General features: G+C 42.4%; 2 protein-coding genes across 4 annotated transcripts in view; one reads left to right on the top strand and one right to left on the bottom strand.

Annotated features, from left to right (window-relative positions):
* LOC311255068 (FERM domain-containing protein 5-like) overlaps positions 1-19,243 on the bottom strand; it is a 69,699-nt gene extending 50,456 nt beyond the window's left edge. Inside the window, exons 1-4 of one of the 3 annotated variants that reach the window (XM_084349230.1) lie at positions 18,960-19,243; positions 18,644-18,759; positions 17,290-17,340; positions 16,936-17,201 (exon numbers count right to left, since the gene is read on the bottom strand). In XM_084349230.1, the coding sequence (XP_084205356.1) occupies positions 16,936-16,941 (6 nt within the window). In that variant the 5' untranslated portion in view covers positions 16,942-17,201; positions 17,290-17,340; positions 18,644-18,759; positions 18,960-19,243. Of the gene's footprint in view, positions 1-14,770; positions 15,308-16,935; positions 17,202-17,289; positions 17,341-18,643 lie in introns of those variants that run through there. The other 2 variants (XM_084349231.1, XM_084349229.1) reach the window with 2 other exon arrangements.
* A 2,108-nt stretch (positions 19,244-21,351) lies between these two features.
* On the top strand, positions 21,352-24,978 carry cry5 (cryptochrome circadian regulator 5). Its single transcript, XM_084378955.1, has 11 exons — positions 21,352-21,441; positions 21,833-22,058; positions 22,201-22,395; positions 22,499-22,617; positions 22,716-22,870; positions 23,092-23,232; positions 23,358-23,525; positions 23,665-23,805; positions 23,904-24,055; positions 24,144-24,364; positions 24,470-24,978. Exons 2-11 carry the CDS (start codon positions 21,844-21,846, stop codon positions 24,529-24,531), a joined length of 1,569 nt encoding a protein of 522 aa, XP_084235081.1. The 5' UTR covers positions 21,352-21,441; positions 21,833-21,843; the 3' UTR covers positions 24,532-24,978.
* The last annotated feature ends 689 nt before the right edge of the window (positions 24,979-25,667 follow it).

Genomic DNA, 25,667 nt, shown 5'->3' with positions numbered 1-25,667 from the left:
GAGCTTTAGTAAAATATAGTAAAAACAGGACATCATCTGCTCTGATTCACCATCACCTGAGTCAGTACGCAATCTTTGTGTTGGTGGGAAGAGCACAAAAACACTTCATACTACTTAAAAGGAAAATAAATGCACAAGGGATATAAATGTGAGGCGCTGTGTTTACTTTCATTGTGACCCTGAATAATCTCACATCTCTGCAACTACAGAATGATTGCAAGATGTATTTCACTTTCATAGATAAAATACCATAATACTGGCATGAAGAGGTAGTCTTCTTTAGAGAAAGAGATGCTACATTATGGGAAATACAACCAATAACCATCTCATGTCCACAGCTGGTTAGGTAAGACTGGACACAAGGGGAAAAGCTAGCGCGGCTCTGTCAAAAGGTAACAACCTCTCTGCTAAAACCTCTTAAAAAGGTGCAATATGCAAGAACTGGCCACCTGTCGGATTCATACTGATGGCAAATACTATCCAACAAAGTGGATTTAAGGGCAAAGAAACTTCCTTACAATTTCTCTCATGAGCCGCCCAAGAAATCTACATTCAAACAGATATAAAATAATCATTTGAAGCGATTCATACTGCAGATTTATCTACCGCGCACGGCCGAAGAGATTTAACAAGAGCTGCAGATGAACAGCGCCTCTCTTCTGGAGCCCCTGTGAAAAACTGATAAGCCTAGGACGCAGTTTTATCAGCCGGAGTTTTTTGCTCTTTTCCCGGCTGAACTCTTGAATAGAAATCTGATTGCAGTCGTCGGAAGGACTAGAGAGATTTGTTTAACTTCTGTTCCTATATTTTCCCAGGAGAGGACCACTGACATTCACAGTAATTCAGCCAACGTGTCCTGGCAGATGAGGTGAAATTTAAAGTAAAAGGTTGTCGACACTCTGAAAAACGGAGCGACAAGAAATCTGGGTCCTTCTCACTTCGTTAAAGATTTTGAAAGACAGAAAGAGATGCAGTTTTCATTTTGTGGCTACGACGACAAATTTATTTTACGTTTTTTTCCAACAAGTAGAAGAACTTAACAATAACTACATCTGTCGATCGATCAATGAAGCGTTTCACTTACTCAGCTTGAGTCAGTAAGGCTGTATTTACTGTGGCTGCTTCACAATAAAAGCCTTCAGGTGTTGCACAAGTCAAATTTTTATCGTGAGACACGGTGGTAGGAACAGTGAGCATGGTAAATAAGAAATGTTGTGTCAAAGTAAGAGCAGCAGTATGTGCCACATTGGCTAATTATTGATGGGGAACTTTGAGAGGCCCACATTTGTGTCTCCATAGAAGGTAGGAAACACGGTACCATCTCCAGATCTCATGTTTGTCTTTCAAAATAAACTGAAGAAAAATATATGACAAAAATAACTAAAATCGTACAATGGAATACATTCAAATAAATATCAGCATTTTAGCTGCAATGAAAACAGAAAAGGAAAAACTGCTGAATATGAGTTTGAAAAAGATAGAAACAGTGTGTGTGTGTGTGTGTGTGTGTGTGTGTGTCTAAGCTCTGAACTTGCTGACTACTGCACAGGGCGGTGACTTATGTGTGTGGGGATGGTGGGGGTTATCGCCTATTCTTATTGTTTTGCTTACTGTAACCAATAAACTGGGGTTTTTGTGTCTATATTTGGCTGCAGTAGAAAGCTGAAACAGAAACCTTTCGGGTATAAAAAGGAGCCTATTATAGACCATCATCTGGAGGAGAAGCGTTATTAAATTCAACTGATTTTACTTTTAAATCCGAGGAAACTGAGCCAAAATTGAGGATCTGAAAAGTGCAGTGTGTATGATCCAGGCGACTGCACCAATCTGCTGATTCATACCCTTTGTGCTTGTTACCTTGAAGCTGGACTCTCAGGACAGTGTGCCTGAACAATTAATGTGATCTCACACTTATTTCACACCTGCTGTGTTGAATTTCTTAACCAAATCATAGTTTTGTACATGAACAGCACAACAGAACAGCAAAACATGAAGCAACGCCTCATGATGTCTGTGTCCGTCTGTCCTGCTGTATCATAGCTAAGATAAAGGCAGTCCTGTACTAAATCCTACCTTCATAATGTTGGAATTTTTCTGTTAATACCGTTTTAGTGATATGTAGTCTACCCTCATTGAAAGGGGTGGACAAAAAATCGGAAACACCTCCCTGTATGTTGTTATTCAATTCAACAACACCACAAACTACAGCCTCCAATCCACACCTCACACCACAAGAGGAGCAATTTATATTCTTGTCTCTGTGAGCACAGTACACTGAAACTTCCCAATCTTACTGGGAATACAACACTGGCACATATTGGAAAACAAATACACCGGTACAGCCAACCTATATATATCGGCCAACAAGGACTGAATTGTACTGTTGTATGAGGCTGTGTGGCCTCCACCTCTACTCTTAACCTGCCTCTGTGGAGTGCAGCAGGAGGAGCGCAGCTTCATCCCACATTACAGCGCAGACAGCCGCACATTCCCTGGAGACGACAAACAAGACAACACATGCACACCGCAGACCGCAAAGTCGACTGACCACACAGACAGAGGTGCTCTGCATTAGCCTTCTGAACTACACATGCATATACACCGTCAACAAAAATACACAACAGTGAACTTATTGGTGTAGCTATGGCAGACATGACGGCACATATGATTGTGTTTACACTGCTCACAATACAACATGTAAAACTGAAAAAAATAATACATTTTGGTGTCTACTAGAAAACATTTACATGCTTTAATGTTGAAATGACACATTATTTTTCTCATTCTATCCACTGCTGCAGCATCCTCTGACTGACCCCTCCATTTAAGCCCCTGTCTCTTTAAGGCTCAGTCTGCACTGATTGGTCAGCTCTCACATGCCTGAGCAGCTAACGCCCACCGTTTTTCCGCATCAACTCTGCTGGTGTCTTTGAATCTACGGCCGTGCTGGGGGCACATGCTACATACGTATCGCTGTGACATCACAACTTCATGGAAATCTCTACAGCTCGTTTAAAAAGACGGTTGCTACGGACTGATTGTTTCTGGTTCATCATTTTAAAAAAACAAAGAAATCTCACGTTCTACATAATGTGATCTATAAAATCTTTATGTTACTGCATTGGGAGGTTTCTGCTGATGCTCATCTCTAAGCATTAGCACGTTTTATCACTGCTGCAGAGTAATTAGCAGACACAGTGTGTCACCCTTGTGAGATTCCTTTAGTCATTACATTCATCTTTATGGTGTAATATCTCTATTTCCTCTCATCCAATGCAAACCTTTCTTCCTCAAGCACCTGCAGGCACACACACACACATCCAGACACATGCACACGCAGAGGATACTGTTGTCTGTAATGTGCCGAGCCAGCAGGCAGCCCTACAGGACGTCAGCATCCGTGCGTAATTAAAGCTTTTTGCCTTTTCTTTACAAAGCACCCTGCACATACCCCAGCGGACACACGACACCAGCAGCATTTCTTTTGGTGCCATCTTTTATTTATGCATGAATTCACACAAATATTGCACACAGGAAAATCAGATATGCAAGTGAACTCTCTCTTTCGGCGCTGACGCACACACAGCACACATGCAAGTACACAAGCAAAGAAGAGACGTATACACACACGCACTAACAATTAAGAGCACCTTGGTGAAAACATCATTAGTATGGTGATTAAATGGCAACCTTTGGAGCCAGAAGGAAGTGGATCATGAATAACACATGAGGCCCATGTCTGAGCAAAAAAAAAAAAAAATCACAACAGAATGGTTTCCAAGTTGAGCGCGGCCGACATCAGTCTCGACACAGAATCACCGCTGTGCCCGAACTCCTCCTGACGTCCTCAACTCTGCAGCGAGCCTCTGCCTTTTCCCAAATAAGCCTCGTCTCCCCTTTCAAGTGTGACATAAAAGGAGGGAGAACAGAGAAAAGAGGAAGAGGAGCAGCTCTCCAGTGCGAACAAGAACCCGCTCTCTTATTTCTGTAATGCCTCTAAGATTTCTCCGCTGTAAAGCCGGGTGAGAATATCAACCAGTGTTGAGGGGCTAATACACATTCATTCTGCTAATCTCCAGAGCCTCGCTGCAGCTCTCTGAAGACACGGCGTACCTTTAACACCTCGCTATGGCTGGGCCAAATGTTGTGGATGGAGGAGTGACAGAATGTACTAATTGAGACATCTATGAAAAGATATTAAAAAAGGACACAGACGGAAACTGAGGAACATCCACTTCCAGGCCTTTCTAACCAGTCCCACGGTTGCACTACTACATAATCCCCTTGCTGCAACCGCTGCCATACATGCAGTGGGGTGATTGAGTTTAGCTGGTTCCCCACATTAAACCACAATCTCCTTGATGCCTCCCAAATATGACAGCAAAATTACTTAATTATGTTCCAGCTACTGAATTAAACGGAGCCATACGGGGCGCTTCTATTCACACTACGCGGTGCAGAAAATCTTTAAGCACTGATCGTTTCCGTTTTAATTAAATTGATGAAGTTCAGGTCGACTCGATGCGCTCTTGACCTTCTCCCTGCGCGCTCGCTTCTTCATTTCCTTATGTGTTTGTTTGGATGCGAGCACCCCGGTGAGTCAGACTCCTCGCCGCCTTCAGACGCCGAGCACCTTTCTTCACTCCTTCCTCCCATTTTTTATTACTAAAAAGCATCAAAGGCAGCTGCAAAGATGCACCGCATCCCGGAGAGACGTAACTCATCGCTGAGAAAATGAGGCGGAGGATGAATATAAAGCATTGAACGTTACTTGCTGGCTCCCCATTTATTTGCTTGCTATGAAACTTTGGATTGAGAGAAAAATAAGGTTGGCCTGGTTAAAGCAACACTGAAAAGAAGTGAGAGACACAGACTGTATTGTATAAACCTACAGATGTCTATTACAAATGCGAGACATAATAACCAAAAGTAGGCAGACGCTGAGATTGGCAAAATACTTCAACACTTTATAATCCAGATAACTCGATTGTCTGACGAATGAATGATTCTAGAATAATGATGGCCCTGCTTCGATTGATAAATTGATCATTTGTTTGATCAGTTGATCTAGCATGATTGTTTTTTGCTATGTATGCAGATCCTACATGTCACTCCCAAGCAACAAACTCCCACGTATGTATCCAAGAACCCATAAATCGGAATAATTGATGTTATATCAGACTTCTTTTGTGGATTATTCTTGGTGAAGAGAAAAAGATCTGTACAAGTTTTTCTTTGTATCAAGCAGCAAAAAAGTTGTAGAGAGACACGTTGAAGCTCCTTACTTGACATCGCACCATATTGGATAGTAAAGAAAGTACTGAAAGAATATTCAAAAAGATACAGATACAGTTAGATCTTCATCCCAGGGCGGTACAGACATTAACATTATTAAAAACTTTGCTGATATGTGATCAGTGCCCTTTTCTATACCAGCACTGTGAGCAGGTTGTTAATATGAAAAGAGAAGAAATCCTATATTGTGTGCATAGGACTTTTTTTTCTCTTTACCTTGGTATTGAAAGAAGATTTTTTTTTTTTACTAGCACTGTATTGAAGTTCAAAATTATTGTATCATGACAACTCTAGCAGACACTGTGGGATTGTATTGATCTTGCGTGTTGTGTCAACACACACTACATGTTTTAATCTACCTTCTGACTTTTATGTTCACACTGTATGAATCAATACACCGAACGCAAACACTGAACCTTCAGTCAGTCGTGTCCGGTGACAATTCCCTCAATCCCTTGAAGTTTATTCAAGGGCTGTGACCTCAAGGTTCACAAAGAGAGAGAAAGGCAGCGCTACTTTGTGCAACTCTATCACAAACTGGAAGTAGAAGGAAGAAAAGGTATGGAGCTGCTGAGAGAGGCAGACTACATGGTCTGTCTGTCCTACACCGAAGATCAGTTTCACAGCAGCTTCAAGTCTACAGTTTACGGTTGACGACTGTACAACCAGTCAACATTACCATCCCTTGAGCCATGCCGCCAGCATTGATGTATATTTGCAAAGCACTGACTCAGTTGACATACCTCAAAAGCCTTTTTATGTGGCTAACAATGGCGGTGATACTTATACCCTTCAGTGAAATGACTCTCGCATCCTTATTGCTGTGTCACGTATAGCATGTCTTTGCAGTGTCATCTACCGGTGTCAGGTTCAGTCAGGGCAAGCTCATTAATCTGTTCAGCTGCAGTGCTACTGGCTGGGAGAGGAGGGAGACAAAGCCAGAGAGGAGAAGAGGAGGAATGAAAGTGAAAAAGGAACAAAGGGGGGATTTTGTGGAATTCGGTGGCCAGCGGGAGGAAAAGCACAAAAAGGAGACGTACAAAGGAGACTTCGACCGGGAGAGAAAGAGAGAGACGGAGAAAAGGAGGAGAACAAAAAAAGAGAGTTAGCTCTGCTTCGCTGTAAAGTGTGGCTCCTACTGATGCTGCTATACAGCAAAGTGACATCATTATGAAGCAGCCAAATGCTCCGAGCGTGCTGGCAGATTCTCACGTCAATGCTGCTTCTGCACCACTATGACCTCATCAATCACCTCCAGAAACATGCATCAGACTTCTATACTCACACACACAAGCCAACAACAAGGAAACCACAATCTTCACTGGCATGATTTCTGAATGAAAGCCTTTGACAGACCAAACTGTAAATCCCAAAATGAATGCAAGTCACACTTAAACACACTATATTATTCACCAAAGGATTTGCATTCTCCGAGCAAAGTCATGCACATCTTAAATGCGTTTTATACATTTTGTAGCCGACATGTTGAAATAGAGAATAAAATGACTCAAGGTTGAGCGATACTTCATCCTTTTAAGTGTGAAACATACAATAAACTACCTGGTTCAGGTGTTTCAACTATCAAAATTGTTTGCTTTTGAAGAGTATATAAATATTCTTATGGGAAACTCATAACTTTGAAGTTTTACGTTGCAAAAATGTGTCAATACAGACGAAGAAGCTGAGATGTGTATGTACTGTGGAATAGTCCGCATTAAAGGTCCGCTCATTATATTGAAAATGATAAAGCTGCACTAATTAAACATTCATAGGACTTGGTATGGACTGAAACTAATCCTCACTGATTGCTCATTACCGTGAAGTAGCCATTACACTGTAATGTCTTCTGTTTTCTGTGACGCTATTACATCAACGTTGACAGCAGAGTATTTGGATTTGGATTCAATCAGTTGGTTCCCATCTCCCCATCCAGTTCTACAGTGCTAATATACTGTACGTGCTGATTAAGACAATCGAGCGGAGTCGGGGGGCCATGACATCACAGGAGCCGTAGATATTACTGTCATGGCCAACAGGCGAATGTCCTAATCTGAGAGCACACCAAAGCCTCGAGGGCTTATCTCACCATTTCTCCACATTATGGATTAACATGCTATTAAGCAGGGTGCCTTCACATCAGGAAGACGTGTCTCCGGCAGATTTCAGCAGGGCGGCGCATAGCTGGCAGCGAGGCTGATAAGCAGGAGCTCTGTCTGAAGCACATCCTACTTTTATTCTATATTAAGCCCTTACAGGTTCGAAAAAATCTACTTAGAGCACCAGCGTTCCCAGTCTGTGGATTATTATGGGCAGAAAGCTCTCTGAGCAAATGCATGTAAGTCACAGGCTGAGTGTCCGGACACTGCTATATGCTACATTTTTATGACTATTCAGGGTGCTATGTGGTTCACCTATAGCTGTGGTGTGAGAGAGGCTATCCACAGTCTCAATGATGAACTTATTATTAAGATGACTAAAAATAAACAGACAGAACACCTCATCATATTTCCCATTTAGCTCCTTCAGCTCCTTTCCCAATCCAAGCAGATTTGTGTTATCAGCTGCTGAGCAGATCCACTGCAGCTGAGACTAAGAGGCCTGATCAAAGACACTCTGACAGCAGTTTCTGAGTGAAGTGAGAGCGTTCACGCGTGTCCCAGAGTATCCCAGAATCAAACATGGCTGCACAATGCACAGCCACAGCTCCAGTTGTTGTCCATCGACCGAATCAGGTTTCAACATTTTGGCTTTCTGTTTGCCAAAGCTGTCATATTGAGTCACTTATTGATTGTGTCTTTGTTTGACTGATTACACATTTACCAAACAGTTACAGATATCTCAGCAACCACTGTATTGATTGCCACAGCGTTATGTACATATATTAATGGTTTCCAGACAACAAATCTGAATGAAGTTGGTGATCCTCTCTGTTTTTACTCTACCACATTTGTTTTGTTGGAATGAAGTATTATGACAATTATTGGATGAAATGCATGAAATTGGTTCATTCATTCATGGTCGCCTCAGGACCAAGTGTAATTACTTTAGTGACTTTTCATCTAGCACCATCGAATCTTTAATTTGTCCAATGCTTGGGTTATGACAAACACATGCAGCACTTACAAATTGACTTAACTTATTGGAAAACAGAAAGCTCCAACAGCACTCCTTTGAGTTAACTTTACACTTTGTTTGACTCACGGTGGAGAGATTTTTTGATGTTGTGTGCAAATGTTAGCATGCTAACAGGCTAGACTGAGATAGTGATCATGGTAAATATTAAACCTGCTGCACATGAGCATGTTAGGACTTTGATGTTAGCGTGCGCATTTGGCTTGAAGAAGTTCTTGGGCACATAGACTGTATGGACATCTTGTGTGCCGGTACAGCAGGTACAATAATGCAAAGTGGCTTGCTGAAGTTGAATATAGAACAGAGGATGTGGTGATTAATAAATGCACTCACAGCCAGTCATATCACCGGTCAATCGCTCTGCCAGTTGCAGGGTAGAAATTAGAGGTGTGGAAATTTCTCCATTATAAGATGCATCACGTCTGCAGCCATAAATAATAACTGCTACAGCGAGCCCAGCTAATCAGCCAAGATCTGAGGAGGCGCTGTCAACTTTGCCGTCCAACTCTGAGAGAGGTGTGTGCAGCGGAGTCAATAAATGCCTTATCTTACATCTGCTGTGTGAAAACAATATCATTATAGATTACAACAAAGGTGTGAGGCACTGCAGATGGATAAATGTTTCGTTTTGGGATGTTTATGTATTGAAAAGATGCAGCTTTTATTTTGTAGACCACTGTAGTCTGATTATTGGAAGGACTTTCTGAATTAAAGGAGAATTTAAATGATGAAAAAGTAGCCTGACTGAGGATGCCATACACTGAGATGCATGGGTGATCGTTTTGCATTCGAACTGTTGACAGCTGAATGGTAATCAAATCGTGAGGCCAGTGAAGATTCACACCTCTAGTAGCAATGATGATAGAAATAACAGAAAATGTTCGAGCTGTTTATATAACTACATTCATCTGACACTTTTTCCGTTTTAATTTATTTACGTTTGCACCTTTATGTGATTCTTTATGCATTTTCAGAATAAAACACAAAACGTTTTATTTTACTTTAATTTGGCGATGACAAGCAGGTTTGATTGAGCCACTGTGATTTGACATTTCCGGGCGCAAACAACAGACTCCTGAGTGATAACTGACCCATCCGGTGTGTTCGGTTGCTCTGTAGCAGCTTGGTGTTATTTGCACATAATTAAATCAAGGTAGACACAGTTAACAGCCACATACGGTGGCACTGTGCCATGGTACAGCACTTCTCAATCAGCGGCAGCAGATTTATTAGCATATCTGTCCTGCTGCTTTCATATGGCTAGAGGGATTTTTATGAAACGAAGGAGATTTTTAGCAGCTGTTGACAACAGATACTGTAAGAAACACTCAAATCTAACTAATTCTTAGATAAATGCAGACTGATCTATGGACGTTCCTGCTTTTAACACAATAAAAAAGAGGATGTTATTTGAAACACATCTCCAGGTGAAGGCAAATAGTTTATTTACATGTCCAGCGTCATTGTGTTATTGCTGAGCATTTGCTCATTTCATAAAATCCCCAAAGCGGCAGATGGAGTGACTATAGGGTCTACAGGGTGACACGAGGGGTGTGCAGTTGGTTGCAATCTGCAACTTCTCGGCTAGATGCCACTAAACCGTACATAGTAGACCTATAAATGATCTATTGATTATCACAAATACATTTTCTGTTGATTAATCAGCTAACTAATTAGCACAAAATGAAACCGAAATTCTGACTGCAGGTGATCACAGGCCCTGGCTTATAAGATTTAGGCATCAACGTCCTCAACTTCCATTCAAAACCATTTCAGCAGCCATAATCCTCTCTGATAAGTGGGTTGTAATATATCAGTCAGGATTCTTGTAGTTCAATACATTAGATCCATTTCAATACTCACTAGGAGAAGAAACATATTATGAATGTTTTAACATTACTATGTTAATGTGAAATGATCCAGCACTCTCTGGGTTCTTTATCTGGGCTAAAGTAAATAAATAAATAAAAAGGCACTGGCACATGAGCGTTTGCCTGAGGACTGGTTTGGACTGATCAAAATGATAAAACCTGTGCTCTGATTTAGAAGTAAAATGTTGCAAGATCATTATTTTAGTGAGGAGGGAAAAGGAAAGGCAGAGGAAGAGCAGACCCTCGCATGTATGAAAACAAAATACGTTACAGCCTCCAGTCCAATTTTAGCAGCGCACACTAAGAAGAAAACAATATGAGATATGCAGCGAGTCCACTTAGGAGACGAGAGCAACCTATTTCAATAATGCATTCACTAAACAAGAGGAGCTCCTTCCAAGTTCTGCATTTGGCTTCAACAGAAAGGCCTTAATTTCATTAGAGGACTATAAAGGATCTGAGCTGGTGCCAGGTGACTGAAGCACTTCTGAGTCACGAGGTACTGTACGTCTTTCTGGATCAATGCTACTCTATCATCAATCTCGCTTTCAATCTCTGAAATACATCTCTTGGTTCTCGGTAGGAATATTAATGTACAGCTAATGGTCCACAGCATCCTCAATGAAAATATTACTCCTGGACTGGCTGCTTCCTCAGAGGTCACATAACAGTTTATGTTGAGCTATGAGTGGTAAACATCTGTTTCTTTACCCCGATGGTAAACTTCTATAACTATTTATAGAAAGTGTGTGAACTTCATCATCTGTTTCAGGTTATTAATGTTGAGTCGAATCAAATAGCTTGCATGTATCTAAGGAAATACTGTTGATTAGACCAGATGTTTCACCGTACTCCATGACTACATCACTCAAGGCCGTCCAGGGTATAACAGACCTTTCTCACGGCAGACATTTTGGCTTGTCAAAGCAGGAACAACATGTGTGTGACCAATAACGTTACAGATGGCTCCAAACCATTAAGTATCCAAGTAAGTCAGGTCAGTGAGTGAGTGAGTGAGCATGAACAGTACCAGAGCCCTGGAGCAAGCTCAACTAAATGGAATGAAGCCATCATTAACGTAAGAAATTACAACCTGTGCTTGTCTGGCTTTGACAAGTCAAAATGTGTGCCGTGAAAAAGGTCTATCGTCAAACAAACACCCCGCAGACACGTCTGAGCTCTGCTTAGCTCAGCCAAGCAGTATGGAGGAAGGCAGGTTCTGCTCCAACCACGTTCAGTTGGAAGTGTTCACAGGTATCACACTGACAGGCCGCGTCTACTGCCACCCGCCACTGCGCTGTGGCTGACTAGGGCTTCCCTGATCAGCTTCTATGGTGTTGAACCTTTCAGCGCTTTTCCACATCAGCCCCACCATCTTCACAGCATGCTAACCCTCCACTTTCTTCCCCATTAATTAACCCTCTGCTGAATTCTCGGCTGGAAGAAGCAGCACGGCGCATCAATCCAGGACTGAGGCTTTAAGAGATTGTTTCGTGACCTGTCTGTGAGAAGCCTGTGATATCCTGGAGGGCTGAATGGTGTTGAAAGAAAAGGAGAAATCAATGAGCATGAGTCTCCCCATTCTTCCAGGGTCAAGATGCAATCAGCAACAGTATGAGATGTGGTCGGACGCACAGCGAGGGTGAGGTAGATGGGTGGTGGCAGTGGAATCTGAAGAGGCCGGAGCAGCAGGGGAGCACAGGGAGCAGACGGAGGCTCGTTTGCTTCGTCTTTACCTGGCTGCCTTCGTAGTCCACTCCGCGCTGCTGTAACACAGATTTTTTATTTTTTTTTTGCCATTTATGAAGGTCATATCTAACATCATTCCTCTATGATGTGACTTCAGTATAAGTGCAGCACTTCAAGGTGAAGGCTAATTGCGCTAAATGGAGAGTGTGACCGTTGTTGAGCCCCACGAGAGGCCCTTATTCTGGGCCACATCTCCAAGGTGTGTAGGACAGGACGGCAGCTCTTATTTTCAGTCTGCCAACACTGTTGTCGTGCTCCCGTAAGGCCACGGCAATGTCCTTTACAGAGATGAAAAATGACACGCTCACCTGTTCTTATTCAGCTTTACAGACGCTTTGTGTAAAACATAATAAGTACCGCTCCCTCAACGCCGTGTTCGTACATTCTCGTGCCAGCAAACGAACGGTGGTGCCGTTGTACTAAACAAAAGACGATTGATTAAGCCGATGATCCTATTTATGTTTCCATTTCGATCAGTTGTGCTTCATCAAGAGCCCCATGGTGGGAATTAATGGCATATTTCATTATTTCCCACCATGGGAAATAATGAAATATGCCAATAGAGAGCTAATCCCTCTCAACAGAAGCTCCACTAGAAAATTAAGCATTCAGTCCCTGCTGTGTGCTTTCAGATGAGAGAAGGGTGGGATCAGAATATCTTGACAGCCAAACACTTTGAATGATGGCTGGGCGAAGGAGCTGCTCGGGAGGCAAGGGGGAGCAAGGGCAGGCTGTACTTTGGTAAACACAACTTATGACACACACACTGGATTCCTCTTACTGGTCAGAAGGTAAACACATACAGTCAAAACATCAAAAATGAAGAGAAAGTGGGTGAAAGTTCCATCGACAACATATCATTTCTTATTTTTTCCTCAATATGGAATTGATAGGAAGCTAAACTTGAATAAAAAACATGATCACATATGTGAAACCTCGTGAAAACAATCACGGCGCTCCCACTTGTTGGCGTCAGCTCCAGACGGGATGAGGGCGAGCGGGGAAGGACAGCCCCGGCACAGACTGACGTGAAATCCTCGTTTCATCTGTTCCCCCGAGCACCGCCACTTTAACTTGTTAGACTTTGAAAGGCTTGCTTTGCCTTTGCCGTCACATCCGAGAAGTGAACAGGTGGTGATGGCCTTTGTGTGCTGTCATCTCTAATACAGCAGCGGTGGAATCCCTTCGAGTAACAGGCATCAAACGCAGCTCCGGCAGCTCAAAGGGCCAGGTTAGACATGCGCACGACAGACTTCTCAAAGATGCAGCCGCACTAAAGACGTAAAAACAGGGACCCACACAGACACACACTTGATTTACAAAGCAGGTCGTAGACATTAATCAGTCGCTTACCGCTCGGCTCTGACGCTCACAAACACACTGTCTGTTTATTGACTCTAGTCATGTCTCGCCTGCGTCCATGTCAATAGAACAATTGATTTTTGAGTGTGAGAAATAAAGAGGAACGATTCAAACAAGTCTGCTAGGGACCAGCCAAGTGACTAATCCAATGTGCAGAATGAATCGATAACAGCAGATTAAATGGAAGAACTATCAGTGAACCTGTCACGGGAACTAAGGACACTGATCTACACCAGCTAACCAGAAAACAGAAACACATTTGCAACGCAACAAAACAGAAATATAACAAATCCCACCTCGGCTCGTGTTTTACAACAACAACACAAGTCTCAGAGGTGACCGTAAATCAATGCCACTGTATTAACAACGAATACAAACCAATGATGGACTAGCGGAAACAAATACCCACAAACACAAAGTCTGAATGGAGGAAGTATGAATCAGGAGACCACAGAATCAGACCAAAGGCTCTTAAACTGCTCAAACATCCCCAACAATCGTCTTTAATGAATGCATTCTGGAGAAGCAGCACTACGTCCGCTGCCCTCAGGTCAGGAAGAAGCTAATGCAGACTGTGTGTTGACGACTAATTTCCACCAAACTGATAAGAAGATGCAGCAGATCGGGCAAAGGAGGCACAGATCAACCTATATATTTATGAAACTGCTCCACAGCTTTACGATCCCAAGAAAGTTTGATCAGCTCTTTAAAGCAGAAGCCTGAGTGATACTCCACGGTCAACCCCAGGGTCAGTCTGAAGGGCAAAAGGACAACTGAAGGGGGTCTGACCCCTGCTCTGTTGTGACAAACGAAGGTGCTCATCCTCTATTTAGACTAACTCAAACCCTCTTCTGGTTACAGAGCCAAAACGCTCCTGTGCCTCCGGCCTGTCTCATGATGTAGACGATCCAGAAATCCTCCCTGAGCCCTCCGCTGAAACCGTTCAAGATCAGATTATCCAGATTTTGTTTCATAATGCATTCAATGCATGCATGAAGCTGCATGGTGACAACGGCTTATGGGGAGATTTTGCTTTATTTTGCTGGAAAATTCAACACAGTGCTGATTAATTATCCTTGAGTGTGCTACGCAATGCACACAGCAGGCGGTCATGACGTCCTCACAGGTAACGTCTGCAGCCCATTGATGCTGACGGACAGTCTGGACCACAAAGCAACATTCTGGTGAGATTCTGGTGACTGACTCCTTCTTTAATCTGTATTTTCTGTGAGCACCAGAGGAGATGCATCTCCCCCCATTTTTTTTCCCATTTTTTTTTTTACCTGCTCTCCACCTCACAGCACGTCCTCACACCACCAAGGTGATCAGAGAGAAACAGGAAACGGTCCCCGGTGACTGACCTGTATCGTGCAGGTGTACTCCGAATCGTCCAGCAGCCTCACTGTGCAGTTGCATTCCCTGTCCAGACTCCTGATGCTGCTGCTCATCAGTCGGCTCAGCATCTTCTCGGTGGTCTGCGTACGGGACCGCAGCGCACATACATACAAGTTTGATCTGCTGTCACGTTAACGACGCCCCTGTCTCTGCTCTTTGGTCCAACACCTGGTCAGCGGCAGCGGGTGTGCGGAGCGGCGGCGGCGGTGGTGCATCGTTTGTCTCATCCGCGTGTGAGAGAGCGCCCGGGGGGGTGGGGGGGGTTTGGCCACCGCACGGTGCGTTTCTTCACTGGGGTGAGGGGTTGGAAAATAGTGCTACTGCCTGCGCTGCTGCTCCCTCTCTGGTCCGGTCAGACTGTCACCCCTCACCACACCTTCTCCCCCTCGTCTCCTCGCCGTTGCCATGCCGCTCTAATGCCGCTGGGCGGGCTGAAGGCGGGTGAATGGCGAGTCCGCCAGCCAACGGAGCTGTGAGCGAGGTGCTGCCTTCACAGAGGGGACGACCGGAGACGACATTCCGATAGGCTGCTGGTCGTCGTGACTAAAGCCACATGGTTGGGAATAATAACACAGCGGGGGGGCCGAGAGTGTCCCCGGCTCTTGTGTGAAGCTGCAGGAGCTGGTGAACATTTCTCTGTGATGGTGGATCCATGAGATGAATAGATGTACATTAAAAAAGACACTCTTAACTGATGCAGTGTCATGTGAATGTGATTTATCATAAAATGCATCACCTAAATATTGTTAAAACAGTTCATGTTTTCACTGACACACCTCAGTATTCAAGCATGAGCCATGTTTCCAGCTTCACCACTTTGTTGGCTCGCGATTTGTGTGCAGTCGCGATATTTCCGACGGAACTTAAAGGCAGCAGCACATTGTTTTTTCCCATATTCTACATTTTTTCAGCTCCACAGGTTGTTCTGTCCACAACGCTGATATAAATATGTAGCCTTGTTTCCATCTGACGATGTTTATGCCTGGAGTAGCCTAACTAGAGTCGGTTTGATCAATAAAGTAGGCTACTTTTTCTAATTTTATATAAGGTAAGTAAGTAAACAAACAAATAAAAACACATGAATATATAGGCTGCAGTACCGCAAGTCCTCTGGAAGCATAAATCCAAGATGCATCTCTTCCAGCTTTAATCTAAAAGTTGTTTTCTAGCACCAGTCTCATTCGCTTTTATGAATTTAGACTTGAGATCTACTGTAACCAATCGGGATTAAAGGATGCATTCAAACAAAAATGAAATATTTAATCTTTATCTAGTCACCCTTACGCCGATTGAAAGTCGGGTGAGGTTTTGTCGTCCACAAAACATTTCCGGAGCTCCACAGCAAAGCAACATTTCTCCAAGACAACTGAAGTAGATGGGGACTTGTTTTAAATGTAAAACAAGAGCAACAAAAATGTCTCCATACAGCTCGTCCAGCATAATCCAAGTCTGTAGAAGCACTGCGATTGTAGTTTGATTAGAAAAGATGTCGTTTACACCCTCGACATGCGGTCAACCTGCGTGCTAATGCTTATAGTTTAGCATCTGCAGTGAAGATTTCTGCTTAAAAAATAATCTTAGCATCACAAAAAATCAATTTGGTTGTTTTTTTAGTTTAGGTTTTTCAATACATAGATGTAATAATGTGGAAAATGTTATTTCTTTACATTGTTGATAATTCTTGAATGTTTTCGACTGAAATTCTTACATACTGGAGCTTTAAAAGTAAAACACAGTACACACACCTTGTTATAAATATATTTTGATATATTTATATATTCAACATTTTATGCCCCCAATGTCATATAAATCTTTCCCCGTGGTCTAAAACATGGTATCAAATATCAACATTTTCAAGGAATTGTATCTAAGTTAGTCTGCAGGGTTCATGTAGGTTCAGGTGAGGGTTAGATATTAGCACAGCCTTATAGACAGAGGGAGAAATATGAGGTTTAGAGTCTTGATGAGCGAGCAGGATAAACAGTCCCCATCTGCTTCAGCTGTTAGGTGAGTAGAAAATGACTGAATGTTGAACCTGCCCTTTAAATGCCCCTCATAGAGCCCACCTTCACAGTTTCTGCGAGCAGCTGCAGCCATGAATACCCTGAACATCCTAATTGATGACTCTTACCTGCATCAGCTCCCTGTTTCCTTGACTCTGTCTCCCTCTCGTGGTGCTTTTAAGGGCTCTTGAAATGAGGAAAAACCTCGCAAAATAATACTTCCAGTTGTATTTTGTGGTTGTAAAGACTTCCTGAATGTACCTCTTGCTTCCAAACTTTAAAATACGTCTGCCACCGCCAGTGTCAGGGGTAACGCGTTACAAAAGCAACGCGTTACCCACAGTGGCGGATTTAAGAAATTTGGGGCCCAAGGCAAAGGCAGGCATGGGGCCCTCTGAAATGAGAAGACAACACACAAAACAACAGGGCAATTATACAGATACATACATTTTAACAGAATACACATGTATTATTTGTTTTACCTTTTGTCCCTCTCTTCCTGTCCCTTTTTCACGTTGTCTCTCTCCCTCATTCTGAAAACAAACACACACAAAACACAGTATACGGCTCTTACCCAGTGGTGAAATGTAAGTATATTTACTCAAGTGCTGACTAGACATGTTAGGATTTCATGCAACTTCAATTTTGTCTGCTCCGCTGTATCTCAGAGGCAAATACTGCACTTTCTACTCCACATCATTTACGTTGCTGGTTACATAATTCAAACTCTTGCTGCCCAGTGAAAACCATGTTCCCTCAAAATGATGATTTAATGCTAATATTTGTGATAAACTGAAAGAGTCTTCCTTTGTGGGGTGAGCCACTCCAACATTTCAAGTGCACCCGTATTGCAGACTTTACAGTAAACACACGGAGAAGACGGCTGCAGCGTGTACCGACTTCCTGTTTTCAAAATAAAAATGTGGGATATTTAAAGCAGAGGTACTGTGTTTAAAGCTATTTGAGAAGCTATTGAGCTAAAATGCTAATATTTACAGATAGCCTAAAAATTAATAAAAAATTATGAACAGATGTAAAACGTAAAAACAAGAGGCGTATCTCATGCAGCCAGTGTAGGTACATGATCCCACACTGATTTTGAGTCAATTGATCACATGACCTGGAAGCTATTGAGCTAAAATGCTAATATTTACATACAAAAGTTAATAAAAAATAATAGAAATTAATAAAAAATATTTAGAGATGTAAAATGTAAAAACAAGAGGTGTATCTCATGCAGCCAGTGTAGTTACATGATCCCAACATGATTTTGAGTCTGTTGATCACATGACCTGGAAGCTATTGAGCTAAAATGCTAATATTTGCATATAAAAATTAATAAAAATTATGAACAGAAATAAAATGTAAAAACAAGAGGTTTATCTCATGCAGCCAGTGGAATAACATGATGCAACACTAGTAGGGCTCCAATGATTTTATTATAACATATACATGTCCCTTGTTTCTATTGGCATAAGGGACATTTCCAGGTTTTGTCCATGGACAGACATGAGCCATGGAACCACTGGTCGCAGTCATCACATTGGATCTGTTTAATTGAAAACAAATGATATATTTCATTATTTTTTTATTTATTATTATTTGACACCTAAACATTATTATATTTTTTTCATGGCTATATAACAATTCAACATGTCTTTAACTGTTTTTCAATTACTCACCCATTGTACAATGGCAGTTCCTGGTCCTGGTGGCTTGAAGGTGGCACACAGCACAGCAATTTTGATCATCAGACACTAAAAAAACCAACATTTATTTATTATATATACCTCCTATCTATCTTGTTTTTGATTTGTATGCTTAATTAGCCTTTACCTGAGGCTTCCAGGATGTGAAGAGCCAGATCTCTCCTCTCCTCCATTTCTTTTTTTAGATGTGCTGAAGTTCATGTCAGGGATGGCTGGGAAAGCCTTTATCAGGGCTTTTGCCATCTAAACAAGATCAAATGCAGGTACAACAATAATGGGGGGCATATAATAAACTACATACACTCATGATCGCTATTTAAAAAAATGTTATCTTTTGTCACACTATAATTTGTACATTTGCCCATATTGGTTCACATCAAATCATCTTTCCCAAGAAAAATTCCTACCTCACATATCATGAAAACAAATTGTTTTGGGCTTACCTTTACAACAATGACACCACAGCTGCTTCATCTTGTTGGAGTGAATGGGACATAACGCCCCCTTTCCACTGGACATCCACCCATTCGTCTTTCCATGACATGTGCGCCTCATCATGAAGCACTCCCCGAATAAAGTTTATATTCATCATTCTCTTTAAATTCAGGTCCCTCGTGTCCAGAGATTATCACACACATTTGCAACAACCCAATGAATAACCAATGTTTTCATTAATTACAAATACTCATTCATCATCACCATTTTCAGATCAACCCCCAAGATGGAGATACACCGTTCAATTTTAGGAACCGTTTTCAAATCTAAATGAAATTAATAATTAATTAAATTAAATTAACTTGCAGGATACAATGATTGCATCCTGCATGGATTTCAGCTAGTCACACTAACGGACACAGGAAGACACAGACAGTTATGTCAACACCTAGCAAAATAGAAAAAGTTTCCTCTCTGTTAGCTCTTACTGCAAAACGTGTATTCAGGGACATGCACCAATTGATAACATTTTGAACTGACATTGCTGCAGATGTAAAAAATGTGCCGTGGGTCATTTTTATAATCTATTTTACAAGTGAAGTACCAGCAGCTAAGTCATAGCTTTAAGGTCTGAACAGACAGTAGTCACTTTCTGTAACTTGGAGATCAGCTTTCTGTTGTCCTCCTTCTTTCTCCTCTTTTCAGCACGGCGGGGTAGCTTCTTTTCATCTGTCTCTTTTCTTTACTTTTCTCTTCTATACTCTCCTCTTCTTCTCTCGCCACTTCGCGCCGTTTGTTTTCGTTTTGCTGCTGTCTTCCTGGATCCGTTCTGCACATGCGCAGTAAGACGGACTGATCCAATGTAGTGGAGACTGAAGGGGGGGCCCGACACACACGTAATACGATTAGCATTCTGCTGGCATTTTAGCGAGAGGATTTTAATCAAAAACATAATTAATGTGCGCAAATAAGTAATAACTGTATTAACCATGAGTGTGTGAGGATTTTTATGGGGCCCTCAGGAACTTGGGGCCCTAGGCAACCGCCTAGTTTTGCCTAATGGTAAGTCCGCCCCTGGTTGCCCAGTATTTCAGTGATGTATTGCGACAGTTATGTCACGTAACGCGTTACAATCCGCGTTACCGACCGAAGTGAAGCGTTTAGTGTAGTTTTTTTAAGGATCCATCCAACATGTTGACAACATGACCATATTAATACAGGCTGTGTGTTTATTACAGCCGAGCCTACACGTTGTTTGTTCAGTCTCTGTGTGACTGAAATGAGCCTGAATCACACATGTCCATGTATTCCTCCTAAAAGGCAAAGATAAAGAGATGTTTGTCACTACATTAGAGAAGGTATAAGTCCACTGTGTTTCATATGACTGAGCCTACAATTAAAAATAAGTATTCCTATCTTATAATTTATCAGACTGAGATCCTTTGTCTGCCTGCTTATCCTTGTGTTCATTTATTTAAAAAGATCTATAAGAGTTTATTGTTCTATATAGGTTATTTGGGCATTTTGTTGAAAGTAACTAAACAAGTAGTGTAGTATGTAAATATTACTCTACGCAGACAGTGATATTATAACGTTATGTATTACTTTAAAATGAAGGTAACCAGTAATATATAATATGTTGCATTTTGAAGGTAACTTGCGCAACACTGGCCTCCACTATGTGAGAAAACGTGGTAAGTCGTCCGGCCTTCATCCTGTTAAAAAGTAGACGCATTAAACGCATTTTTTTTTGTCACACAGTACCACCACTAACAACACACGTATGATCGTGACAAAGCGCAAAAGACAGCTCATCTGCCGTGACATTGTCCCACAATGCCGTGACCCGGATTCGAACCGGGGTTGCTGCGGCCACAACGCAGAGTACTAACCACTATACGATCACGGCGAGCTACGATGAGCTGGTGGTTCAGTGAGAGACAAAATCTAGTGTGATTAGTGGACCAAGACCTCGGTGTGCCTGTTGCACGAGGAGTCAGTCAGTGTGCAGAGGGGGGATAAGATCATTATTAGTACTTATTGTTGTTTTTGTCTCGTGAAAGAGAAAACAACGTGTAGTTTTATTCAACAATGAGCCGATGAGCATGTTTTATAACATCTGTGTGAAAATCTCCTGAAGGATCCACTGAAGCACAGTGGACACACAATAAACCATTCTGTGTCTGAAAACAGTGATCAGCAACGTGAGTTTATGGTTTAATGTGTTTAATTATTAATATTAACAGAGTATAACGGGAGCATTGTTTGCACGACGGTGACATCTGGTGGTCACAGAGATGAACTGCGGGTGCTGCGCGTTGTGGGCTTCACCAGCTCGACTCTGATTGGCTGATTTTGCCGCTGACGTAGCACCGGCATCCGGTTTTGTAACACATTGAATGGGGTTGTTACAAAACACAAGTTTTTGTAGTAAACACAGCGCACAGACAGAACCGAGCAGGAGTTGTGGCTCTTACAGGAACAATTAAGGTAAAGCTTCGCCTCACATCTGGGGTTCATTTAAGAAAGTGACTCTGATCTATTGTCGCATTGCTTCTCTGTATTCTCTCATTGTTGACGAATCTGTAGGATGCACATTGTTTCTGCAAAGTAAGGACAATACATCTTGTGGGTCTGTGAGTTTTACTCTTAAGCCCAGACCTTCCAGATGTAGCCATTTCAAGCAATTCAGTGAAAAGATTGAAGCTCATATTGTCATTTGTGCCACTGTTTGAACATGGAGACTGCACTTTGTGAGACTCCTTCCAGCCCAGATCACATTCAGCATATAATGCCTGTGTAACCCCGTGTATATAGGGGAATACTAGTGAAAATAATGTAAATATAGTATATAATATATATGTCTGTGATGTGTTCCCAGATTTCTCAGGCATGGCTCACACATGTGTTCACTGGTTCCGCAAGGGACTCAGACTGCATGACAACCCAGCCCTGATGGCTGCTCTCAGGGACTGCAAGGAGCTCTACCCAGTCTTCATCCTGGACCCAAACCTCCACAACAACACCTGTGTGGGCATCAACCGCTGGAGGTTCCTCATCGGAGCCCTCAAAGACCTGGACTGCAGCCTCAGGAAGCTTAACTCCAGGTAGACACGCAGGAACAACATTAGGAAACACAATCCTGATTGCCATTTCAAGGTCTTGTCTTCAATTGTAAGACTGGTTGTGCTGCTGTTATCATGTACACATTGTTTTATTATAAGTCGGTGGTGTGTTGGACTCCTTCAGGCTCTTTGTCGTGAGAGGAAAGCCGGAGGATGTGTTCCCCACGCTGTTCAACGAGTGGAAAGTAACCAAGCTGACCTATGAGTACGACACAGAGCCCTACAGCGTGAGCCGGGACAAAACCGTGACGGCACTGGCCAAAGAACATGGAGTGGAAGTCATCTACAAAGTCTCACACACTCTTTTTGACATAGACAGGTACTCACACATGTATGGTTTTGCTTTCACATTTACTTCATATGCAGTTGATCCTTCTAAAATGTTGTATTGTAGTTCTTAATGTTGTCTGTCACGTTAACAGGATCATTGAGGAGAACAATGGGAAGGCTCCTCTCACTTATAACCGTATGCAGGCGATAGTGAAGACTCTTGGTCCCCCTAAGAAACCGATTCCTGCCCCCACCACGGAGAACATGAAAGGTACTACAAACAGCACTAGACAATGCAAAGTGTGTTCACAGAGCACTTAAACTAGCTAATTATATGTGAGTGATTGATGTGTATCTCTTCTGTCAAAGATGTGCAGACCCCTTGTTCAGAAAACCACGAGAAGAAATATGGGATCCCCACGCTGGAGGAGCTCGACCAGGACACTGCAGCTCTCGGAGAGGACAAGTTCCCAGGAGGAGAGCAGGAGGCTCTGAGGAGACTAGATGAACATATGCAAAGAACGGTATTTCAGCTGTGAATCATCGACAAGACTTTTTAGCTGCATTTCCTCCGGGGGAACTTTTTCTAAGGGAGAGAAACATTGGGAGGAACAGGGTCTGAATTAAGTTGCAGGGACAGTAAAAAATAAACTGCTGATACACATAACCCCTTGATGTTATGACAGAGATACATACAGTACATGTTCTGTCCGATTTACGTGTGTCGACTGTTTCCTTACTTCAGGGATGGGTGTGTGGCTTCGAGAAGCCCCAGACGTCCCCAAACTCTTTGAGCCCCAGCACCACGGTTCTCAGTCCATATGTCACTTTCGGCTGCCTGTCTGCACGCACCTTCTGGTGGAGGCTGACGGACGTCTATCAGGGGGTGAGTGTCGCCATCACAGTCCAGTTTTCGGAGGGAGTCTGCTACGTTATGAACAAGGCTGAACAATTGATATTGGTCTAACTTCCTGACCTCGTCTAACTGTTGGGCGTTTGTGGCGTTTCCAGAAGAAGCACTCAGATCCTCCGGTGTCCCTGCATGGCCAGCTGCTGTGGAGAGAGTTCTTCTACACTGCTAGTGTGGGCATCCCTAACTTTAACAAGATGGAGGGCAACTCTGTATGTACCCAGGTGGACTGGGACACAAACCCTGAATATCTGGCTGCTTGGAGAGAGGTACTGAGTGCTTTCAAATCATTTTCCCATGGAAAGAAGATAAATGATGCTGTTGGCTGTAGTTTACATGATAACCCAGTAGAATAACAGTAAGGGATTATGCAAAATATTCAGTGTCATGTGCTTTATTTCCCTTAAGGCTCGGACTGGTTTCCCCTTCATTGATGCCATCATGACTCAGCTGAGGCAGGAGGGCTGGATCCACCACCTGGCCAGACACGCTGTCGCTTGTTTTCTCACCAGGGGAGACCTGTGGATCAACTGGGAAGAAGGCCAGAGGGTGTGTGAACGAAACGTGTACATAATGCTACTGCAGATTAAGTCAAGACACAAGACTTGTTGCGTCTTCTTTTAACATTCTGTTCGCTGCTCCTGAAGGTGTTCGAGGAGCTTTTATTGGATGGCGACTGGGCTCTGAACGCTGGAAACTGGCAGTGGCTCTCAGCGAGCACCTTCTTCCACCAGTTCTTCAGGGTCTACTCTCCAGTCGCGTTTGGCAAGAAGACAGACAAAAATGGAGACTTCATCAAGTAAGATCAGAACCTGAACAAGCTCAAGTCGTCAGTAAGCTTGTTTGTCTTTTTATGAACTAATTTTTTACTCTACTCTGCTTTTAAGAAAGTACCTCCCTCTTCTGAAGAAGTTCCCAGCCCAGTATATCTATGAGCCCTGGAAAGCTCCAAGAAGTGTCCAGCAGGCAGCAGGGTGCATTGTGGGTAAGGACTACCCGCATCCTCTTGTGCAGCATGAAGTGATCAGCAAGACGAACATCCAGAGGATGAAGTTGGCTTATTCCAAGAGATCGGCAGATCCTGCAGCATCACCCAGCAAAAAACAAGGTATTGCAAGAAAAGTTTACTTTCATGAGAAGGTCATCTGCTTTAATATTACTCATGTGTACAGAAAATATGACTTGTTTAATATTTCTTCTGTTTTCCTCTCAGGTGTAAAGCGCAAGGCACCGTCTGTCGTCGACATGCTGAAGAAGAAAGATAAAAAAAAGTAATGCTTGCACAAGTCACAATCTACACCTGTATATACAAGTTTCCCTCAGATAAATACAATCCTTTCAGTCCAGAAGCTCTACATGGAAGTTCACGTGGTCAGTCCTAAGCTTTTCTCTTTTGGGTGTGCAGGCTTTCTACTTTATATATTTTTCCTTTTTTATATTTGTTCCATTTCATTGTTTACAAGTGAATGTAAATACTGTATGTTTGGTCATAAGTCAGAATTTATGGAGCCTAATGGTCTCAACTTGTCTGAAGACTTGAATTTGTATCGAGGCAGGTTGGGTCTGCTTCACAAGTCGACCTATTTATTGTTACTCTAGGTTTTTTATGCAGCAAAATGCCTTACTGTCACAGTCTAGAAATTCAGTCTTTATTTTTTGCTCCTTTTATATTGTACGACTACCTGTTTTTAATCCAACTCAATAAAGATTCTTTCAAAAATATGTTACAGATCATTAGAGCATTAAATGCCCAAATTCCTCCAGAACTGGAGGTGTTGTAGACCACTTAATTGTACCACTAGAGGTCGCTGTAGTTCCACCTGCAGAAAAATCTGACACATGGCCGTTCATTTATAATGTACATTATTTATTTATTAAATGGATGAAGTTAGTGAGGACATGCTACAGAGACATTTAGGGCTTCAATCTAATGCTGGATGTCAAGTTTTAGAATATTTCTGAATAAATGTTCACATCTGTCGATAAAACAAAAAAAGTGGAAGAGAAATGTTGAAATGAGTTGAAGATTTTACATACAAACATACGCACACACACACGGACAGCAGCTGTGAGCAGACAATTAAATCATTTAATTGTGGGCAGGAAGGAAAACATATCGCATGCCTGTACGACTGTGATGAAATCAAAAGTAATATTGTTGTTACATTTTCTAAACCCCAAAATGTAATCTCCAGCACAAAGTCTGTACACATTTTACCTCCGTCGTGCAGCAATTCCAACCAAATATCATTTATCTGCTTCTTCATGAGGTTTATTTTCAGCGCCTTCATCCCTAATTTGTTGAATTAAAAATGGAAACAGGCCAAATTTATCCCAATCGTCATAACGGTCATCAGCTCCTGTCTAATCAGGAGCATGCTGCCATATTAACTAAGTCCCATTAGTCAGTA

This window comes from Pagrus pagrus (assembly GCF_965226575.1).
Source record: "Pagrus pagrus genome assembly, chromosome: 1".
NCBI classification, from domain to species: Eukaryota; Metazoa; Chordata; class Actinopteri; order Spariformes; family Sparidae; genus Pagrus; species Pagrus pagrus.
The sequence above is the reverse complement of the archived record's forward strand: the minus strand, read 5'-3'. Positions and strand labels throughout refer to the sequence as shown.

Bases quoted from the DNA above. Each gene is read 5' to 3' on its own strand.
- cry5 (XM_084378955.1), top strand. From the start codon at position 21,844: ATGGCTCACACATGTGTTCACTGGTTCCGCAAGGGACTCAGACTGCAT. The intron at 23,233-23,357 runs GTGAGTGTCGCC...TGGCGTTTCCAG, and splicing joins TGACGGACGTCTATCAGGGG to AAGAAGCACTCAGATCCTCC. The intron at 23,526-23,664 runs GTACTGAGTGCT...ATTTCCCTTAAG, and splicing joins ATCTGGCTGCTTGGAGAGAG to GCTCGGACTGGTTTCCCCTT.